This window comes from Netta rufina (genome assembly GCF_964035555.1).
Source record: "Netta rufina genome assembly, chromosome: 16".
Taxonomy (NCBI): Eukaryota; Metazoa; Chordata; class Aves; order Anseriformes; family Anatidae; genus Netta; species Netta rufina.
The window spans coordinates 2,745,885-2,767,595 of NC_140140.1; the positions used below are offsets into that span (position 1 = coordinate 2,745,885).

The 21,711-nt window shown below is 45.6% G+C and overlaps 1 protein-coding gene across 3 annotated transcripts in view; it reads left to right on the forward strand.

Annotated features, from left to right (window-relative positions):
* STK4 (serine/threonine kinase 4) overlaps positions 1–18,360 on the forward strand; it is a 46,143-nt gene extending 27,783 nt beyond the window's left edge. For 2 of the 3 annotated variants that reach the window (XM_084296617.1, XM_084296618.1), the window contains one exon: positions 15,011–18,360. In XM_084296617.1, coding sequence (XP_084152743.1) covers positions 15,011–15,169 — 159 coding nt within the window. In that variant the 3' untranslated portion in view covers positions 15,170–18,360. Of the gene's footprint in view, positions 1–13,610; positions 13,691–15,010 lie in introns of those variants that run through there. The other variant, XM_084296619.1, reaches the window with a different exon arrangement.
* Positions 18,361–21,711: the final 3,351 nt, after the last annotated feature.

The following is a 21,711-nucleotide window of genomic DNA, read 5'->3' on the forward strand; positions in this document are numbered from 1 at the left end:
TTTGGTCTGGAGAAGAAGAGGCTCAGGGGAGACCTCATTGCTCTCTGCAGCTACCTGAAAAGGTGTGGGGAGCTGAGGGTCGGCCTCTTCTCATAGGTAACGAGTGATAGGACCAGAGGGAATGGCCTCAAGTTGTGCCAGGGGAGGTTCAGGCTGGAAATGAGGAGACATTTCTGCTCAGCAAGAGCAGTCGGGCACTGGGATGGGTTGCCCAGGGAGGTGGTGGAGTCACCGTCCCTGGGGGTGTTCACGGGAAGGCTGGACGTGGTGCTGGGGGACATGGCTTAGTGGGTGATGGTGGTGGTAGGGGGATGGTTGGACCAGATGATCCCGGAGGGCTTTTCCAACCTTAATGGTCCTATGATTCTCTGATTCTCCTTGCAGTTTATGCAAATCAGTTAAGGCTGAGACAGCAAGAGCAGGGGATTCTTACTGACAAGTTTACAGAAAGTCTCGTTATTTCAAAGCACATTAAATCCCATTAGGATCGTGCTGTGTTTTTGAGCCTGGTGGTAGATACCAACCTGCCAATGCCTGCAGATCAGACCCTACCTCAGCAGTCAGGCACGGCTGCTAACCACAGCGCATCGCTGCAGGCTGGTGTCTGAGCCAGGGGGGAGCAGCCATCGACAGGGACCGGAGCTCCGTGCTCTGCTCAGCCCTGGTACTACTCCGCAAGCGCTTCAGCTGGTAGCTCCCAGTCCGTATGGCTCTGTGCAGCGCCCTGCTGCTTCCCCTGCGTGGCTGTGGCGTGACCACAGGTTGACAGGGACCTGTCGGTGCCGTGCCTTCCCTCTCCCAGCTGAGGACCGCGGTGACAAGCGGCCGTGTGCTGGAGCCATCCGTTTCTTTCAGTGGAAGTGATTTATAGGGAGGAACTGTTAGAGGGCAGGTGATTTATTGCTTATCAATAGCAGTAAACACCTTCTGCTTTACAATGACCCGAGTCTCTAGTTTATTGTATTCTGTCTGTGGAGGTGTCATCTGTCTTGTGAACAGCTTGCTGTCCACCAGTACCTGGAACATTCAGTGTCTTTGGTTTCTCTGAGCATTCGTTTGGAGAGCATTTATTAGCAATCTAATATCGATGCTTTATAGCTTTACTGCCTTTTGTCTGTCCTTCGTCGATCGATTAAAAACTTGGGAGAATGTTCTATATGGTTGTAGGCTTTGAAAACGCCGGCAGAGTAAATAATTGGCTCTTGCTTTGTTGGAACTGGTCTTTGGGTCTCTTTGAGCAATAGGTAAAAGGTGTGCAGAGGATGTGTGGGTACAGCAGGTGCTAGAAGGAAAGTACTTGCATTTTATGGGTAAGCTGCTGTTGTGTAACCCTTTATGGTTTATCTTTTTATAATTCCTGCTTCTAATGTGGTCCTCTAAGCTTTATCTCCTTTTTACTTATCTCTGTCCTTTCAGTAGCTTGGTAAAGGTGTCTCTGCACAAATCTTTAGGTTCCTCTTTTCCCTCATCCAAATTACTCAAGTGAATAATCCAAGCTGGTTACTAAGGCTCTAGAAAGTCTCTCTACTTAGGAGAAAAAATATTTTAGAATATGCACATTTGAAAAATGTTTTTTTTATATATACATAATATTCTTTTCCAAGATTTGACCAAACACTTCCAGTGAATCCTCAGGGCATTTCTGTTCAAAAGTTTTTTCCCTTCATCTACTATGATCTCCTCTTTTTCCCAGTGGTGGCTGGAATAAAAATTACTTCTCAGGCACTGATTTATTCACATAGTTTTACTCTGATCATAAAGTGAACTTATTTGCTAGAGTATTCATCAATTTTAGAGATAAAGACGGATCTGGGATGACTGATAGATATTCCTGTCTATGTTCTCCACAACTTTGGCAGATTTCTAGCTAGGAAACAAGCAAACTTAAGGTGTTTGTGCTGTGCTGAGTTTAAAATAAGCTTGCTTTCACTGGGAGAGCATTAAGACCATGTATTTTTTTTTTTTTTTATTGAGACGACTAGACTTGAATTAAAAAAATATATGTATATTTTTTTTCTGACAACAGAAGGCAGTCTGGAATAAGCAATTACTAACTTCCAAAACTGAAATCATACCCCAATCACATCTCCTACTAATTGAGTAAGATCTTGAAGTAAAGTGTGTTACCTAGACGTAATCTCTACTGTGAAGTATGATTTATACAAAGAGACAGCTTTTTATATGTTTTATTCAACAGTTTTAAATGTCACCTGCCTTGATTTATAACATTGATGTCCCTTAAATGGATTTCCTTTTTTCCTTTCAGCCATCTGCCAAGAATTTTTAAAGCTCTGGTAATTGTTTGTGCTTCTTTCAAGTGTTACCTTTTCAGCATATTCAGTATGCTCTTCCCAGCGAATACTTTTAACTAGTGACATCTTTATTACGGGAGGATGGTTTATTTTGTTACCGGGTAATCAAACATACAGTCGTTTTGAAAAGAAGCCCTGGAACAGCTTGGTTATCTTCTCCTTTATTGTTTGTTAAGTGGTCTTGAATTGAACATTTGCATGAGGGAGGCACTCTCCAACCGCACTGCAAACTTCATCAAATTCGTGACTGCTTCAAACCACTGGTGTGATTTACAGCACGCTCCTTGGGTGCAGGTCGTACTCACCTCCATAAATCCCTTTGAGACAAAACCAGCGGCAACAACAAAAAATCAGAAGATACATCTGGGTTTAGGATTCATTGGCAGTGTTTGAAAAAGGTAGCTCACTGGCTTGAATCTTGTATCTGAAGAGGTACAAGAAGAGAATAGCTTTCTTCCTTCCATTTTGTAACAGGGTCATTGTTCACCACCTGCTTTCACTTTGCTGCGTGCTGACATTGATTGCAAAGCACTTACTGCTACAACTTGCTGTCGAAATTTCATTTTTGCTGTTTTTTTTTTTTTGGTATATAGCAGGCTTTCTGTGACATAAAGCTTTCAAATGGAGCTTGCGGTGAGTGGGAAGCAAACTGAGTTGCTGTCGTTTGTGTTGAATTGTTTAGGTTGCAGCCCTTAATGGAGACAGAGTTAATGTCACCTGAAATCAACTTCATATGAAGCATTCAGACTTGTAAATAAGCCATCCTGGACTTTTTTTTCCTAATGTAGTGTTTAATCAGCTGAGACTTTGACTGAAAGTTTTGTGGACGAACTGAGTACCTAACTGTGTTTCACCAGGCTCTTTGATCACTGGATTTGTTTCACGGCCGCTGTGCACTTAAAAGGTCAGGTTGCAATGTGCGTCCCTGCTCTGGGAGGAAGGGAGAAGGAATTAATAATTGAAGGTGTGACGTTGGAAGCCTCTCGGAGCATGCTGAATTCTTCGGAAAACCTGTTCGAGCCTTGTTATGCCCCCAGATCTGTCTCGGAGGCTGGGTGTGTTGTTGGCACAGCGTCTCCCTTACAGAAAGAACATTGCTGCTCTGATGAGATCTATTTGAAATGCTTCTAAAATCTTCTTGCAACTCATCTGTCAGCAAGAATGTTTGTAAAGGGTAATGCAGCTTAAAAAGACAAGTTTGCCCTGGTTTCTCTCATCTCTAGCAAAAAGGGCTCCTGTTGGGGACTCCATGCATTGGGAGCCTGGAGATGCTTGGGATTGTCTCTTGGGCATCTGAGTCTCAGGACCAGAAGGGAAGAGTCTTGGGATGAAGTCTCCATCTAGCCTCCACAAGTACTTTGTAGCCAGGGCCTCATCCAGACAGGTGCCTGAAATTATGTTCTGTGGAGGAGCGATGCCAGCTCTGACGTCTGGGGCTGGTACATTTGCCTTTGTGCACCTTTTTGCTTGTATCACTCTAAAACCTACAGAAAAATCTGCGTGCTGCAAATTTCCAGTGGTGGTCGGGTTCCTGGTGTCTCCCTTCCACCTTCTTAGCCCCTAGCAGGGGACTGCAAGGGGATTTCCATCACGTTTGAACCATCCCTCAAGCAAAAAGTAATGGAGTTTGCAGTTAGCCATGGCTGCCTGCAGCAGCCAGCATGTACCAGGAGATTTGGCTTAGCTCATATACTCAGTGACAAGATGACTTCAAAATCCAAGCTTTGCCTTTCAAGGAAGGGGAAGAAAGAGTAGCTTAGCACACAGAGTCTGAAAAGAATATAACTGGGAGAAAAAAAAAAAAAGAGCTCAGTTCCTTCTTGTTTTGCACCTTGCCTAACGCAGGATCATTATAAATAGATGCCCAAGTAATAGCGAGCACTTGGGAAAACCTTGCATGGCAAAGCACACAGGTTCATGTGCCATGGATTTTATGGAGGTGGTTCATTCACATGGGGACTGCTCTAAAACGATATTTGTCCCTGAGATATCAAACATATGCCTCTGGTTTTAAAGCTGACAGCCTCTCCCATGGTCATGCAGCTATTCATTTTCAAAACGCCCTTGAAATCTCTGCAGTTCAGTCGTTCTGCACAAAGCATTTAATTCTCTTGCCGTCTTCCTTGCATTCAAATTGCCAGATATTGTTTCCTCTCCAGTAGCGAAGGAGAGGCAGAGCGCTGTCAGCCTGGTGTTTTGTGACGTGCTTGCTTTTGGGTACACGAGGTCAGGCAGCAGTGTGGTCTCGCTGGAAACAAACCTTGTTCAGCAACTCTCCTGGAGCAGGGAATAAATTAGGGGACTAAGACTCAAATTAAAAACATTTGTTGAATAAAGTTAATATTTACCATGGATGATTTAGTCTTAAATCTCTGAAGATGAATCCGCCTGTCTTAAGCCTTTATCGTGCCTATCAGACTTCGGCATGTCTTCAGATAAGTTAATGACTCTAATGTAGTGTCTTAATACACTTTTTTTCTCTTTTTTTCTTTTTACTAAGCCCGTTCTGATCTTTGTGGAAAAGTGGAGATTCTCAAGTTGGGGATACGTAGAAGTATTTCACCTGTTGTCTCACCTTTTTTCCCCAGTAACCTTTTCTCAGGGGTTCTGAATTTCTTTCCAATGTCTTTGTCTTCCAGTAGCCAAATTCTTGCTTTACGTTCTCAATGAAAATTGCATTCACCCTCTGATCTGGCGTTAATCCTAACGGGTTGCCACTTCAGGTCCAGGCATGTCTCCTGGTAATAGTATGCTCTGGGAACTGAGCAGTACGGCTTGAAGGAATCCCTCTTACTTGAGGTGTTCTTACTGCTGCTTCTTCAGGTGTTCTACTTCACTTGGGATAAGTGATCCCGAAGAAATAAATTAATTGTTAATGCATGAGTGAGCGGAGCCCATAGGGGGAAGGCAGAGAGAAGGGAAGGGTATGTGTGAGCAAGAAAGAAATTCTATCACAGACCTGCCTACCCTTCCACCAGAACTTTGTTCTTTGTTTCTGGAAATCTTGATTTGTTTTAAAGGAATCAGCACTTTCTGACAGATTGCTTTTCTTAAAACGGGAGGAAAAAAAAGGCAACTTGGCCAGCTGTGTACTTTACAGTTGATTTGTACTGCTAGCAGGATCTTCAAAGCCTAGTGAAATGATTTATTTTAGCATGTCCAGAGGTATTTCGGTACTCTTACTTAAGAAAATTAAAGCATGACCACTTAGAGAAGAAGGGGAAAAAAAAAAGCTTAAAAAAAATAAAAATCCCTGCTGTGCTTTTCTTTAATCCAATCTCTGGCAAGCAAGTGTCTTTTATAAGCAAGTGATGCTCCTTTTTTGCCTTTTTTTTTTTTTTTTTTTCCCTTGTCCAGACAGGCTGACCTTTTAGCTTGATTTCTAATTCAGTTACTGGGAAGAAAAAAACAGTGAGATAACTTGTCTTGGTGGTCATGGGATTAGTCAACCACTTTGTAAGTCCCTAAAGGTTCTGAAGGTTTGGACCTTGTGAAGTTTAGTGCTGCAGAACAACACCGACACAATTTGTCATTCCCCTTGTTTAGATTGTGTCTGCAGTACGTGGGATGTTTGTGGAAGCGAATAGTGAATAAAGCTATTCATACTTAGAATTCATACTAAAGTTAAAAAAAAAACAAAACAAAACAAAAAAAAAACCAGGAAATTTAATCTTGAAGCTCAGAAGATTAAAATGCATTGCTCTTAAAAAAAAAAAAAAAAAAAAAAAAAAAGCAGAACACCAAACTTTTTATGATTAGTCACATCAATGAGTAAAGCTTTGGATATATATTTTTTTTCCTTAATATAATTTTTGTACATTACTGAGGGTAATAACGCTATGCAGGAGCTATATGGTTGTACTGGCAGTAACCCAAACTTTTTTGAGCCTTTTAGGGATTGCAGAAAGGAAAGACAAAGTGCAGCTCCTGGCTCAGGGCAGTGCAGGGATGCCAGTGGCGTGGGGAGCAGCGTTCCCATAGCGGGACCAACTGCTCTACGTCCTCGCTGCGTGCGTACGTCTCAGCAGCCCGAGCAGCCAGGGAGATCTGTGTGTCCTCTACGCTCCTCTGAAAACTGGTTTCTGCTCTGGGAATTTTCTGACACCTTGCCAACAGCAGAGTTGTCCCCAGCTCCTCAGGCTTCAAGGAAATGGGAGTAGGGGAGACAGTAAAGAAGAGGTGCCTCTTAGCTGGTGAAGGAGCAGCTGTGTGTCTGGAGGGTGTCCGTTTGTCTCTTCAGTAGCAGTGACAGGAATTAGCTACTGCAAACAAGCTCGAGGAAGGTCCATGCTGAGCCAGCAGTGTCAAACCTTGGTGCTGAAGGCAGCTTTTGCCTTGGCAGCTGATGATGAACGAGAGCTCCCCGGTGAAGTGACCCCGATGGCACCAGCAGGAGCGCCTTGCATGGTCGGGGTGTTCAAGGAAAGGTTGGATGTGGTGCCTGGGGACATGGTTCAGTGGGCGACGTTGGTGGTAGGGGGATGGTTGGACCAGATGAGCTTGGAGGGCTTTTCCAACCTTAATGAGTCTGTGATTCTGGGACAGCTTCCAGACGGCCCGTCAGGATGTGGTCCTCTGGCTACAGGAGCTCAGGTGGCACGGTGCTGAGCTGCAGAGACAGGTCTTGGAGGAGTCCCTCCTGCAGAGGCAGGAGCTTCCAGTTCAGAAACTTGACAGTGCTGGTGGCCAGGAGCACGGCAGGAAGGACAGTGGCACACCTGGCCTTCCAGAAACCCAGTAGCAGTGCAGATGTGCTGGGATTGTGCACCTTTATTTTAATTGGATTAGTGAAGCTGCATATAAAGCAACTAGGATCCTTACTGGAATTGTACCAGTAGGATGTTTCACTTCTAGCAGCCATAAAAGTCTGCGTTTGCAAAAGCTTTAGCTCTTTTAAAACACCTTTTTCCAGTTCAGCTAGGGATTGACTCCTGTGTTAGTGTCTGTCTTCCCTCCACAAGAAATCATACTGTGATGTTACTCATTCAGCTGTTGTAGCTGGTTGACATGCACTGACTTAAGTTGACTGGGCCTCTAAAGCATATGCCGATCTGCTTGGAAGTTGAGGGTTGTTTTCCTTGTGTTGTCCAGGTATGGTGGCCTGAAACAACTGTCTCCAGATGTGCACTGGTTGCAGCTCACCACGGTCCCTTTCTTTTGGAGATCCTAGCCGCAGTGCTGGTTTGACTTGTGCTGGATGCTTGCAGCCCATGATGTGTTTTGCTAGCGCATTGCCTAAATAATTAAGATGCATTAAAAGCAGAAGCTTGTGCTGCTGAGACTTATTTTTCAAGTCCTTTGAAAGATTAATATCTGTATTTTTAATCTTGCATGAAATCCCGCAGTGACTGCATTTCATCCGTTGCTTTCATAACAGTGTGAAACTTCACTGACATTCTCATGCTAAAAGGGGGGGAAATCAAGATAATTAATGTTTGTCTTGGTACTGGGGGTTATTCTGATTTACCATAGCCTCTGTGCAGTGCGGCTTCTTGGCGGATTTGTGAAATTGTAGGGACCTGACAATCACGATGAAAAGTGGGCGGGGAGTGCCTGCAGGTTCTGAGATTCTTGTGTCCCTTGCACTGGATACGGTGTTACAGTGAATAAATAGTTAATGCCCGCTCATACATTACATGAGGCCTCCTTATGCTAGAAACATAAATGAGAACAAGGCACTTAATTTTTAGATCAGTGATTGAAAGTATGCCAAATGGTATCGAGCCAGCATTTCAGGAAAAATGCGAAGAAAAAATGGCATGCTATTCCAGCACCAATTTGTATCACCACTTTCAAGACCTAAACTCTGGAGCACTGCTTAGCATGAGAAATCACCCTCTTCATTTAATTTTGGCCAGAGAAATTGAATGCTTCTTTTGCTGGTTTGAAAAAAAAAAAAAAAAAGTGCATAGTGCTATTCAGTAATCTGTTTCCTCAGGGTATGTATGGTATGAGCATTTAATTGATACCACGTTTAAACAGTCTTTCAAGTTACAGAAGGCTAATTCCAGAATAATCTAAGTTCTTACACTTGTCAGAGCTCACATTCAGGAATTCTTGAGGCCTGACACCACTCCCTAGCTCATGGGCTTCTCTGGCACTCGTGCACTCTCACATTCTGCAAACTGAATTGCGCTCCGAGGTGGTTGCTACAAATAGTCACAGCAAGAAGCACCCAGCGTCTGTGGCCCAAAAATAAAACTCTGGTTGAGGAGGTGATAGAAGAGTTCAGAAGTTGAGGTGGATATGCATCAAAATGATTCACAGGATCCTGAAAATGAAATGCAAGTGTTGCCCTGTGTTTTATCGGAAGGGGAGCATCTTGCTAGCATTGCTGACAGCTCTCTGGGATTCAAGGTCAAGCAAAGCAAGAGTTTAATGAGTGTCTTCCATGAAGAGCCTCCCTTCCCAAGGGACATCTGGCCACTTACTACGCTATTTGTAGGAATGTGCTTGTCTCTAGTACGTAGCCACTCCTGGTGGTGTGTGATCAGTAACCTCACGTGAGGGACTCACATCCTTCCAGACACCTGTAGTCCCAGGCGGTTGGTTGGTTTTGTTTGTTCTCCCCAAACAGCCTGATACTGAAGGTCCGAAACTTGGTACGGAGTGTAAGTAACATACACGGAGGGTTGTCTCAGTGAGTGGATTTGCACGGCCATCCGCAGCACAGCAGGCTCGCTCTGCAGCACGAGAGGCGGCGTGGGAGCGAGCCTGGCTGAGTGCCGCAGGCACCCGCACGGAGCTGTGGTTTCAAGGACTTGAGCAAGGTTTCAAGGCCTGGTGTAACTCTAGGTTACGATTCGGAGCAATACACTGGGTATTTCCCTTCCAGGTGAGCTCAGAAGTGTGTTCTGGCTCAGTCACGTTGTGCGTCTCCTGTTCCCTTGATGGTGTGATGCTGGCAGGGTGACCGCTGTTCTTGTTTGAATCTAGTCTAATTTTTGAGTGCCCAGCTCATGATTACTCAAAGTCTTGACTTCCTTGTCCCTCTGAAGATCAAAGTGCGACTGATAAGTAACTACTGTGGCACCCAAGAGCTGCCAAATAATCGTTAGGTGCTCTGTGGCCTCACCAGATGAGCTCATTCCATGTGTGCATGTACATACACCGCTTCTCTAAAACCTGCTCTAACAGTCTGTTTAAAAGTTTGTATTCTGAGGCCTGTTATTACAGCAGTAATGGTTTTCATTATCTCCAGCAGCAAATTCCTTTTTGGCATTTAATGCTTAGCATAGCTTGGATAACTTGGTTTCAGTGAAAACCCTTCTCAAGCCACGTTTAAATTTTGCTTGTCTAATTATGTGTAGGCAAATGAGTCGTGCTCCCTACTAATGTGATTTGAGATGTTTTGAGTTTCCCTGGGGTCTTTGATCTCTGGGTGTACAGTCAAGAATTGTTGAATTGCAGTGTAAAACCAGGCAAAAAGGGAAAATATAACAACAGAAGCTGTGCTAAATAGACAATTTGTTGGTTTTGGTTTTGTGTGTTGGGTTTTTTTAGTTCCCATCTAGCTCATATCTTTTCCACTAAGAATTTATTTCCCTGTGTAGTGTGGGAAGCTGCAGTTTTATTATTTCTGTATTTTAGTCTTCAAACTCCCACTGCCCCTTATGAAGTGATAATTGCTAAAGACAGTTTTTCTAAGGGCTATTTAAAACTTTGAAGTTTGACATCGAGTTCTGTTGAGCAGTGGATGCCACCTGGAATATTTGGGTTAAAAGGCAGACTGCTAGCTGCACCTGGGTGCTCCCCATTTAAACAAGCAAACGAACAAACAGGAAACCAGGCTCTTGGTGTTAAAGGTGGGAGGATATTCAGAAAGTACACCATGTGAATGTGTTGCAAACATGTTTTTAACTTGCAGAAATTATAGCGGAGGGGTATAGCTGGAGGGTTAAGGAAAGAGGGAACTTCCTGATTTCATACGGAGGATTTCCTGTAGTAATAAGGGTTGGAAGTATCTTCGTTCTGCAAAACTGTTGAAATATTTTCACTGTGAGGAAAGTAAGCCCATCTCCCCCATGTCATGTACATTCCCATTTCGTTCCAGAAGACAGCATCCGTCTGCAGATTTGAAAGATGACAATAAAAGAGCTGCATCCCCTCCCTGGTGATGGATGGGTTCACGTCTGGCACGAGCTTCAGGAATTTTAAGAGAGCCTTTGAAAACAAAGCCCCGATAGTGTGCAGTGTGGCAAAGGAAAGGCTTGGTGTTAAATGTAGGGATCAGACTCAGTGTCTGAAGATGTTTTTAACGTGCCCTGCCACAGTCTTTGTCATTCCAGGGACCCCAGTGGGGCAGGCACTGTCAGCTTGTGCTCAGCCAAAATGCTTTGTTGGGGGAGAAACGTGTGAAAGTTGCTGGGAAACAGCTCCGTGCTGTCTGATGCTTGGAATTCACACAGCAACAGGGTTTTCTTGGCAGTGTTTTGTGGAAGAGGAGCACTAGGAATGATAGCTGAAGTGGGACCATTGTATTTATGGCACTAGTTTGGGCTGGTCCCAGTCAGTGGTGGCCTTGTATTGCTGCTGGACTGTACGAATATGCCAGGTCCCAAACTGGCCAAGCTGCAGAGCCTGCTGTAGGAAAGTCAGGCACAGATGCCCAGCAGCATAAGGCCTGTGGATACAGAGAGAACCCTGACAAATTGTCGGCTTCCCATCCAAACAATTTGCACTGTTTGGGTTTTTAGGGTTGGTTTTCTTGGGGTTTGGGAAGAGGCTGAGCTGATTCTCCTGGCTCTGTGTTTGGCAGCAGATCTTGCATGAGATACAAACCTAGCGCAGTCTGCTTAAAAATACTGGGGCAGGTTTTTAGGTGGTCTCTTGCTCAGGACAGAAGTGCCCAGGTATGTTTCTGATCACGGTGGCCTTGAGCATTGAACCTGTGGCTCTGGCTAACGCCTCTGCAGGCAGCCCTTGTTTATTCCCTTTTTGCTTAGGTTCATTTACATTCAGTACAATATCAGGTTGCATTGACGCTTTACCTGACAACAACAAATGCAAGTGGCTTTTTTTTTTTTTTTTTTTTTTTTTTTTTTTTTACGATTTTAAAAGTGCTGATTCAGAAGGATGGGAACTCAGAGAAGCAGTTTGCTGAGGTGAGCATCATACAGTGGAGTAGTTATCAGCAAGTCTGCCTGAGATGCTTGCAGAGGGATGTCATGGATAGCCAAGGAATCTTTTACTTGCAGGAAGAAATAGTGTATCAGCTGATCTGTTCCGGGTTTGTCCATCGTTATAGCATATGTGTGGAAAGGCTGCAGGTTATGTTCTTCTAAAGGGTGTGATTATATATGTCCTCCTGAATTACATACCTGAAATTATCAATATGGTAAAACAAGGTCTTGCTCTCAGAGGTGTCTGCAGCAGTGCACAGCCATGGCTGGGAGGCTGCCAGGGAAGTGCCTGCACCTCTGTTCAGCTTGTCTTCAACTGGGCGTTATCACAGAGCTACGGTCTTTCTTAAAACCCTGAGTAAAAGGAAAACTGTTAATCAAATTGTTAAAATTAACCTTGTTTGAATCCTTCCGCTGCTCTCCCTCTCTTTCTTGCTGGATATGTTCCACCAACCTTGCACCGAGTATTTTATATCAGTCTTTACATTTGAAATGCAATTCCTTCCTTTAAAAGGTTGTCATAGCTGTTTGATTACCGTGGATGAAAATAGATAGCTTTTACAAAGACACTTAGACTTCTTGCAAGAGAAGAATTGCTGAGAAGTGAGGCAGGGAATGGGACTGAGCCCTGTGGCTAAAACCAGCTCTAATTACAGCTGTTCAGCACTGAGACTCTACCCTGAAACCGTCTGTCATGAGATGCTCTGTCCTTGTCCTTCTCTTCTTATTTTGCTTCTGGCATTTCTCTAAGAGAGTAATGTCACTGTCCCAGGAGCCTAACGCTGCAGAGCCAGATATGCTAGAGTTTAAAAACTTCATTCCTAGGAGAAAGTCTGCCTGTGGTGTTGACTTACGATGAATTGCCACACAGCAAAGTGAAGCGGAGGTCGCGGTGTTTTGAGCAGCTCCGTTACTTCTTCTAAAGACTCACGTGCGAGTGAGAAGACAGGTGAGCAACAGCACAGCCCGTGCCCCAGGGCTCGTGTTGCTGCGGGCAGGGAGCACAGTGGGAGCAGAGGACCAGACTTCCCTGCTCCCCTCTCTGCAGCTGCGTGGGCACTGGTTCTTGTTCATGAGTAATCAGGCTCGCATCAGGTTTGTCAACTCATTTGTGGTGAACAGTCACGTTCTGGGCCTTTTACTGGTGTTGCCCTCTGGCTTCTCTGCCTCGGTGAGGAATAGCATAGCAGTCACAGCCATGCTGACGTTATTCCAGGTGAAAACTCTGCAGTGAGTTCATCTACGTCAACACGCAGCGTTACACACAGGACGTGTTTCTGTGCTTTAGATTCCTGCAGTGCATTGGCTTTCCTCAATGCCAACATCTCCGGGTTTAACCCACAATCAGTCCCTCTGAGCAGCTCCTTTGGTCTGCATCAGGCGTCTGCGCAGGTAACCCACTTCCAGACTTGTTGTTAATACAGCTCTGTAGGCTTTTGCCCACTCCAGGCTTAGCTGTACTCAAGCATCTTCTGTACTTTTAGCCATCTGTCCTGACAAACACAGGAACTGTCAAAACCATTGCATCCATTGGCAGCAGTTGCTTACAGATAGCAGAAAGTCTTCGTGTGTCTGTGTCCACATAGTGTGTCTCAGGCTGCTCTATCATGTTTAAGCACACCTGTAGGGCAGGTTTTTCTTCTTACTGCTCCTCAGTGGAAGATTGCAGCCCCGAGATGATTTCTGACCTCTGATGGTTGGCTTAAGCCAAGAGCGAGGTGCTTCAGATCGATTCCCAAAGTCTCCTTTGGTATTCCAGCAGTGGTTGTTCTGTGCGAGCTGGCAGCCATCTCAAGTTTTGATCCAATATAGGCATTTAATATATGTGCTCAATACTTTAATTCAAACCTTCATCTTTTTTTCTTCTTTTTTTTTTTTTTTTTAACATTTTTATTTGACTTCAATTCCCTGGATGCCAAGGAAGAGAAATGCCAAATGTTCCACAGTAAATCAGGGCGAAAAGGCAACTGGTGCCATGCATCAGCTTAAGCTGCTGCCCGGTGAAGTTGTGTTTCCGTGTATGAATAACGCGTGCGGTCGTGGAGGCTGTGCCTTTCCAAGGAAGGGTTTGCTGACTGGAAAGGCAGAACGACCGCACAGCACTGCTAGGAAGGGGTTGTTTCTCTTGGGCCTAGATTATTAGAGTGGGTTGTGATCTTATGGCTGCGTTTTATAGGTATGCTAAAGAATTTCAGACCTTATGAGAAATCAGTGAACAGACGGCTCTGTGGTTTCGGGGCTGATCTCTCTTGCACCTCAGGAAGAAAGGTAAGGGTTTGTGCAGTTTGAAAGATCAAACTGTACAACTGCCCTTAAACAGGCAGTAATTTGATTGTTGCCATATAACAGGCAGCAGGTGTTTGACTGTGGTTTGGTTCAGAAGTGGCTTGAAAAATAACTGCAATAGCTGACTGATCAACAGCTAACCCAAGACAGCAGTGTCAGTTGTGTCACTTGCATTTAATTGAAGTAAAGATAAATCACTCATTTATGACATTTACTGAAGGTTTAAAAATTGTCACTTTTTTTTTTTTTCACCAAAAAAAATATTTTGCCTATTCTTAGTTTCCACAGCAGGTGGGCCCTGAGAGCAGGTGGTACAAGACGTCGCTGTTCTGCTGCAGTGGCTGTCACACAGCATCTCCTGAGCATTTCTGGAAGTCTCTTGGTCTTGGAGGGAAGAAGGACTTGGCTGAAACACTCTGAGCATCCGTACTTTTTAGCGTTATCCTAAAATCTTCTCTGTTCCACAGGTTGCAATATTATGTAAAGGGCATAGCTATGGACAATTCAGACTGTCCTGAACCAAATTTGGCATTTTTAATCACAAAATAAAACTTTCAAGTGCCAGTTCTCAGTGGATTGGCACTCGCAACAGAAACAATTAAACAAAGGGCCCCAGATAGTAAATCGAGTAAGGGAAGTTTGTCCAGACTAGCCTGACATCTTCATGTGGACAGTGAAATACAAATTGTGCTTGCATCTTATATTGGTTTGAGGCTGACCCAAGGTGACCTGCTATGTGCGTTCTGGGATTTCTGACTTAGCAGAGGAGTCTGAATTCCTCACCATGATTGATGTTCAGCCTGATTGTACATAAATGTGGTGTGTTTTTTTTTTTTTTAATGCATTTTTTGTCAATGATTTTTTCCTTTTCCTTTCTGCCTCATTTTTTTCACTTAGCAGAAGGAAGTTTGGTTGCAAGAAAAGGGGAGGGAGAGAGAATTTTGCTTCTGCTCCATTTCAGTTTTGTGTCTGCTCTAAGCCTGCAACGTGAAGTGTTAGAAAAACAAACCAGCTCAACGGGGGAAACATTGCACTGGTTGTTTTATACACTCATGCTCCCGCTAAGCAGAATCCATAATGTATCTGTCAAATGAGCAGAAGCAGCCCAGTATCCTCAAGTGTATGACGGTCCCGTTGAGGGAGGAGCCCAGCAGGAGCAGAGCTGACCCACCCTTCCCTGCTGGAAGCTGCGCTGTGACCATCAGCTTCCCCGACTCTTAAAACCCTTTAGGTGTGTGAATGGTTTCTGTACTGACACTGATGTCTGCTCTCCTTTCCTCTCCCCACTAGCTGAAGACATGGAGTGTGGATGAACTTCAGAGGAGGCTCTCGGCGCTGGACCCCATGATGGAGCAGGAGATTGAGGAGATCCGCCAGAAGTACCAGTCAAAGCGGCAGCCGATCCTCGATGCCATCGAAGCCAAGAAGCGGCGGCAGCAGAACTTTTGAGCCACCGGTAGAAAATTCTTCCACCCTCAAACAATCAGCTCCTTGCTTTCCATGACTACTGAACAGATCGATTTCTACTGAAATATGCTAGCACAATAGCGGGCAATACTTCTGCTCATTTATTTTTCCATAGCACCTTTGTGAACTCAGGAATGCCATTACGTGGAAGATCCTGATGGTATGTTTTAGTGTTAGACATGTATTTAAAACATTATCCCAAGGAGTTCTGTTACTGCTTTTAGGTGGCCTGTTTTTAAATCAGAGGAGCAGGTAGAAATAGACTAACGAAAGTTGGCTCACTCTCTTTTCAACTGAACTTTCAGTAGTCTGTTTTCTTTGTTTTAAGTTAATGCGAATTGTGGTATTTAATGGCTGCAATTTCTGTGTGTTTTGTTGTTTGTTTTTCTTTGTGAGTGCACAGACTCGATTTCGAGCTGTTAAGTGTATCGTTCTGCTGTTAAGGTACTGATACGTTTTAGGTCACTGAACAGAACAAACTGTTCCAGCCTTTGAAAGAACCTTAAATCTCAGTTTTTAAAAAGCCTGTAATAAGCCCCATGCCTTACACTTTGTGCTTTAAGCAAGTGGGATTCCTTCAAGACCTTGGTTTTGTCCTTTGCTTATGTTCTTTAGGAATTAATCTTAGTAGATAAAGCATGTTGTGCCTCCATCAGAAATTATATTCTGTAATGTAAAATCCACGTTGACTTAAAACCAAAAGCCAATCAGTGATCTGACCTAAAACAAAGCAGATTCCACTTCATCCATCTCTTTGGAAATGTCCTTCAGGGCAACCCTGCTAACAGGGGAGTGCTGGGGAAAGGAACCAGTATTTGAATGGGTGGAAGTTGTGTGAACCTCTCCCAAATTAGGTACTTCTGCTGTGTCTGAGAGGACTGAGGAGTCTCCGCAGTTGGTGAAATATTTTGTAAGCTTCGTCATTTCAAATTTACATCTTCAGGTGCTGGAATAAAAACTTAATTTCCCAATCCTTCACATTTCTGCCAGGCCTAGCACATGAGAAAAAATGAAAACTAACATTTGTTGATGCACAGAGATGTGCATTATGGGGTGGAGTGGAGGCAGGGCTGATCCAGAGGAGAAGACAATGAACAATATCCTGCTGGAAGAGGTTCAGTCTCTTCCCGTTCCTCCGGATGCTCCTCGTGTTCTTCCTCTTTAAATTACCCTGCCATTTCTGCCTGCCATGGCTCAGTGACAACACCCAGCATGTACAATCGCTGTGAGGATGGTGCAATTATCTCATGCTGGTGGAGAGGAGGGTAAAACAGAGCAACACTGAAGTGAGCCTGGCTGCAGGGCAGGCCAGTGACGCCTCTGCCCACTGGGCTGTAACAGCAGTTACCTAGTTTTAGATGTCTGGCGTGTGATGAAATACTTGGTCAGAGCAATTTATTTTTATTGTGCTCTGATGGAGAGAAGAGTTTCCATGCCATTCTTCTGCAATAGGCCTTAGTAGGCCACCCAGATAATCAAACGAAATAGCAGTGTCCCCTGAATGCAGTGCTGCTGGAGAGAAGTGCTCACTTCATGCCTTGAGAGGCTCTTTTTCCCTGCTCGGAGCAGACTTTTGCCTCCTGTTACCAGGTATACTCCATTGCTGTGAAAGGAACCAAGCCATTTGTACCCCCTCTGCAGATCTGGTCGCATCGGTTTGTCCCGGCTTGATAGGCAGTGCTAACACAGCTGCTGAGATCAGCGGCCCAGCTGGCCCTAAGGCAAAAAGGTGGCAGTAAAAGCTGTATGTCCTGGAATAATCAGCTACTTGGTAGCCTCAAGTGTCAGGAAAGTTTGGAAAAGCCTTGCTTCTGCAGCCCAAGCCCAGTAATTAAAACCTTTGTTGTGAATGGATTAAAATGCCTTAGCAGTGAGAGTCTGGACTCTGCTGAAGTCTGGCGAAGTGCTGCATGAGCACCAGGGCTCGCGCAGTGCGTGTCCAGGAACTGCAATAAGCTTTGCCCTGAGTATTTTTATGAGCAATATTTATGAGAGCCCTTTGCATCAAAGAAACTCCTGTGGTTTAGGAGGGAGAGCTCTGTTGAAGTACTGCGTCTTGAATTAGTCACTTCGATGGATCCATCCCCCCAGGCTCACCCAGGCTGGCTGTATGCTGGGCTGCAGCTCTCCCAGCACCAAGGAGAGACTGGAGGCAGCTGGCAGGAGGCTGGGCAGCTCCTGCAGGGCCCGCTGAAGCTCAGCTTTAGCTCACGCCTGGTTTGTACCTCTGGTGTGATAGATGTTGGGATGTAGGACATGGTAAACTCTGCACTGCATGCGTGTAATGTGGATCGAGCAGATTCTGCTGGGAGTAGTTTTACCTCTGCACTGTGTAGGTAACTTTCTAGTGGCTGGAGGGCATTAGAAAATCCAAGTTTTTAGGTGAAGCACCCTAGTGTGGTGCGTTTTTGGAATATGCAACCTGTGTCTGCTGTAACTGAATGTAAGCACTGTTGAAATGCTCTGCTTTGCTGATGTGATTGTCTTACAATACAGCAAATGAACCAAAAGAAGTAAAACTGGTCCAATGGCTTAGCTGTCTTTGAACCTTTCTTAAATGCTTGCAGTAGCTGAGACTTGATGTTTCTTGCACATGGAGCTGTGATGCAGAGGAATTATTTTCTCCTTCACTGATTTGCAGTCTGTTAGAGAAAGCAATTCCCTGTTTGGTCCCTTGGTAGAGTGTCTGGGAGCAGAGTGCTGCTCACTTCTCAGAGTCCCCCAGACCAAGGCTCGTGCCCTAAGGGAAAGCTGTTCCAACAAGGGTGTTAAGCAAAACACTTCCTTAATTGCGAAGCTGCATTCACTGCTCCTTGGGTCCATCTGCATTGCTGAAAGTGTTCTGGACAAACTGTTATCTTTGCCTCTGAAACCCAGAGATGCCGATGATGTCAGTCATGCGAGACATAATAATGTGAAGTTTGTAGCTTTAACTTTTTTTTTTTTTTTTTTGTAACAAAGAAATTAGCAACACTGGCATAAAGTGCTGACTTGAAATGCTCTTTTGTAAGATCTGGCTGTTTGTATATAATAGCGTTGGCCATTACTTTGTATATGTATGGAATGGTAACTTTTATTGTGTTCTCCAAGTTTGATACAGGATGTTTTTGTTGGATCTTTCTCAAATCTTGCCTTATTTGTTCAAAGGGGCAAATAAACTGTCCTTACTGAAAGCATCAGTGTCGTGAGTAATATTTATGCGTTAAAACATCTGGCATATCAGGACAAGCTTTGACATGAGGTGCCTCAAGCCGAGCATGCAAGCATTAATAAACACGAGCAGTAAACATGTCAAATGCATTTTTGAACAGGCAGTTCTTTAGCCATAAAGCATTGCTAACACTACCCCTCCAGGAGAGCTGGGGGGGTTATTTGCTTTGATTCAGGGGCAGGCCCACGTGCAGCTGGCTTGGCGGCAGCTCGGGACGATGCAGGTGGATGCTCAGGCCACTTCCCCGTGAGGATGCACATCGGAGGTGCAGGAGGGAGCTCTGGCAGGGGGGTCAGCGAGCTTTGCTGCAGTGCTCGCCATCCCTGCTTTGTGCTGCAGCACCTTCCTGAGCCTGCAGTCAGCTCCGGGGCTAGGTAGGCACCCATTCCTTCCTACACAACAGGTGAGGCTCGAGTCACTCTCCTAATTCTGGCTGACTTGCTGCACTTTCAGCTTTCTGGCTCGGAGAAGGAGGCAGTTGACAGTGAGTGGGTGCTGCCTTCCCATGGTGAACTGTTGGCTTTTACGTGGTTTCCCTGAGCAGTTACTAAATCTGTTCTGAAGGGATGACTAACTGAACCAGAGACAGAATTCATTCAGGAGTCAGCCTTGGTTAGCAATCCCGGAAGAAACAAAATAGATGTGAGCTTTTAAATGTTAGGAAGGAGTGTGGAATCCAAAGGGAGGGAGGCTGCAGGCATTTCTAGTGGCTGGGGAAGCCTGCAGCACTTGCATGTTTTCAGCAACATTACCAGGAAACTGCAGAGCACCTGCATGAAGGGAAAATGGTGCTCCCAGCACAGCAGCAGCGCCGCAGCCATACCGCAGGAGTGCTCACATGCACTCATTTCATGCTAGGAGCGGTGCACGTGCTGCAGAAATACCAACTGCATGGAGCTAACAAAGACAACAGCTGACAAGTAGCCCTGAGCTGGGGCTGTTGAGCCAAGATTTTCCCTGCTATGGGGGGGGAAAAAAATAAATCAACCTGCCAAGAAGCCATAGCCCCAGATTTTCTCCTCCTCCCATGGTTGTCAGTACTAAGGTGTAGGTGGCATTGTCTTTAACACCCAGCTGCTGCTTCCTACACCCTCATTTTGTCCCATTTCCTTCCGTCTACGGGCCAGAAGAGCTGAACAGGCAGTCAGATAAATGCTCATGGTGTTGGCTGACAGCCCTGACTTGAGAGTTGACAGTTTTTCATTGCATTAATCACTCCGGCAAAATTTAAGAGTCAAAGCAGGAAACACCCATCAGCTATTTCCAGGCTGAAAGTGACTTAATTGCCCTTTAATTTAAGAGTCCAGGAAGGCAGCCAACTTGTTTAAAAACTTTAGAACTATCCAATGCCATCCATTAAGCACAGCCTGCTCTGCTCCCCTCCAGGCTGTCGCAGCTAAGATCAATACAGCGGAGGGAGCCCAGTGCCCCTGCGTCACCGCAGGACGTCCCTGCTGCAGACCTTCCTCTGTGTCACAGCGGGTGCTAAGCTGCACACCCTCCTCTCCTCACCCCAAGAGGCTCACAGGGTCTGGGCCATCACCCATTGACCGTGGTGAGGATGATCCTGAAGGCACGGGCCAGTTTTTCCCCTCTGCTGTTCCCTGGGGCTGGCTGTGGATGCATCCTGGGCTCTGCTGCATCACTCGCTGGTGTTGGGCTCCCCTGCATGCCTGACCCCTGTTTTTCAAGGGCAGCAGATGGCATTTCCTGAAATGGTGTGACCTGCCCAGGTGCAGTTGGTTAGCTTAATTCCACTGCTTTGAGACTATTCGCTTAGCTCAAATGGTTAGAAGGAAAGCTCTGATTTAAGTACAACCAAGTTAATTGCTATTGTTCAGGTAAGGGCTGAAGCCATGGGTATATGCAGACCCAGGGGCTTTCCTAATACCAGGAGAAAGTGTTTTGCCACAATTAAAATTAAAAAAAAAAAAAAAAAAAGGACTAAGGCACAATTGGTCGTTATTGGTCACCACTCCCAGTGCAGCAAAAGGAGGAATTACAAGCAGCACCGATGTGATCGGCACTTCTTCAAGCAGTCTGCTCTGATTTTGGACTCCCTGCACTCACCCCCCTGGGATCAGGGCTGCAGAACCAGGTGGGACAGGTCCCAGGAGCGCTGCCAGCGAGGAGTTTCTGCTTCCTATGGATCACCTCCTTCCAAACCTCCTGGATTTCCCACAACCAGCCGGGTGCACAGAGCACCCTCAGGGTGTCTGAATGCTGGTGAAGGAAGAAAAGCTTTTAAAAGTACTGAAGTTTACTTTGTCTCTAGGAGTTGTCCAATTCTCAGCTGTGTGAAATAGCTGAGTAAGGTCACTCCTTCATTGCTGGTCCCTGGAGGTAAAATACTCTCTCTTTCATCCATCATTTTTGGAGTGTGGAGAGCCGCTTTTGCAGACATAACCTGATAAAGTGCTTAATTGATTTACCCGCTGTACCAAAGGAGAACAGTCACTCAGGAAACTGATTAGGGATTAGCAGGAGAGCACCAATTTCCTACCAGCCTTGGGAACAGTAAGACAGACCCGTCCTGGCAGCCCACCCTGCGTGGCAGTGCCTCGATAGCGCGCACGCTGGCGCTGGGCACCTTCCTGCGCCGCCTGCTCCCGGCGCTGCAGAGCTCCGGCACCGCCAGCTCTATCTGCAGAGCAGTGGGAGGACTTTCCCGGTTGCTCATCGCCATACAAATCTGAACGTTTTCGCAGCAAGCAGGAGGCTAAAAAAAGAAAAGTCCTTCGTGGTTTTCCCCCAGGCAGCCCCTCGGGGCAGCCGTTGAATGCAGCAGCTGTGGAGGGTCCCTCGGGAGGCACGGCTGGCTTCTAACCGCCAGGTTAGGGAAGCGTTTGCCTCGGAAAGATTTGTAGAATGGGGATTTTTTTATTATTATTCCAAATGAAAAAACTCTCAAAGGAATAAAGATTAAACTCTGGGTTTAATCCTCCCCTCCCACCTTGCTGCGGGGTGCAGGTGCCGTGCTGGGAGCAGCCCTGAGACGACCCCTCCCTCGTTTCGGAGGCCACGAGTGGCACCAGCAGCCACCTCAGCCTCCTATGCTGCCTCCAGGGAAGAGGATGAAGAGGGACTTCATGCTGCCAACCCCTCCCTGGTGGCACAACAGACCCTGACGGGCCTCTTGGAACTGAATCTTCCTTTAAAATCTGCCCTTCATACCTCCAGACCAAAACACAGCCCCTGAGGGGCTAAAGTTAGTTTCCTAAAACCCAAGTGTTTTATAGGGGAAATGATGGCCAGAGGCTGCTCCCCAGCTCCCAGCACTGCCAGGTTTGCTCTCGTGCCCCGTGGCACTGCT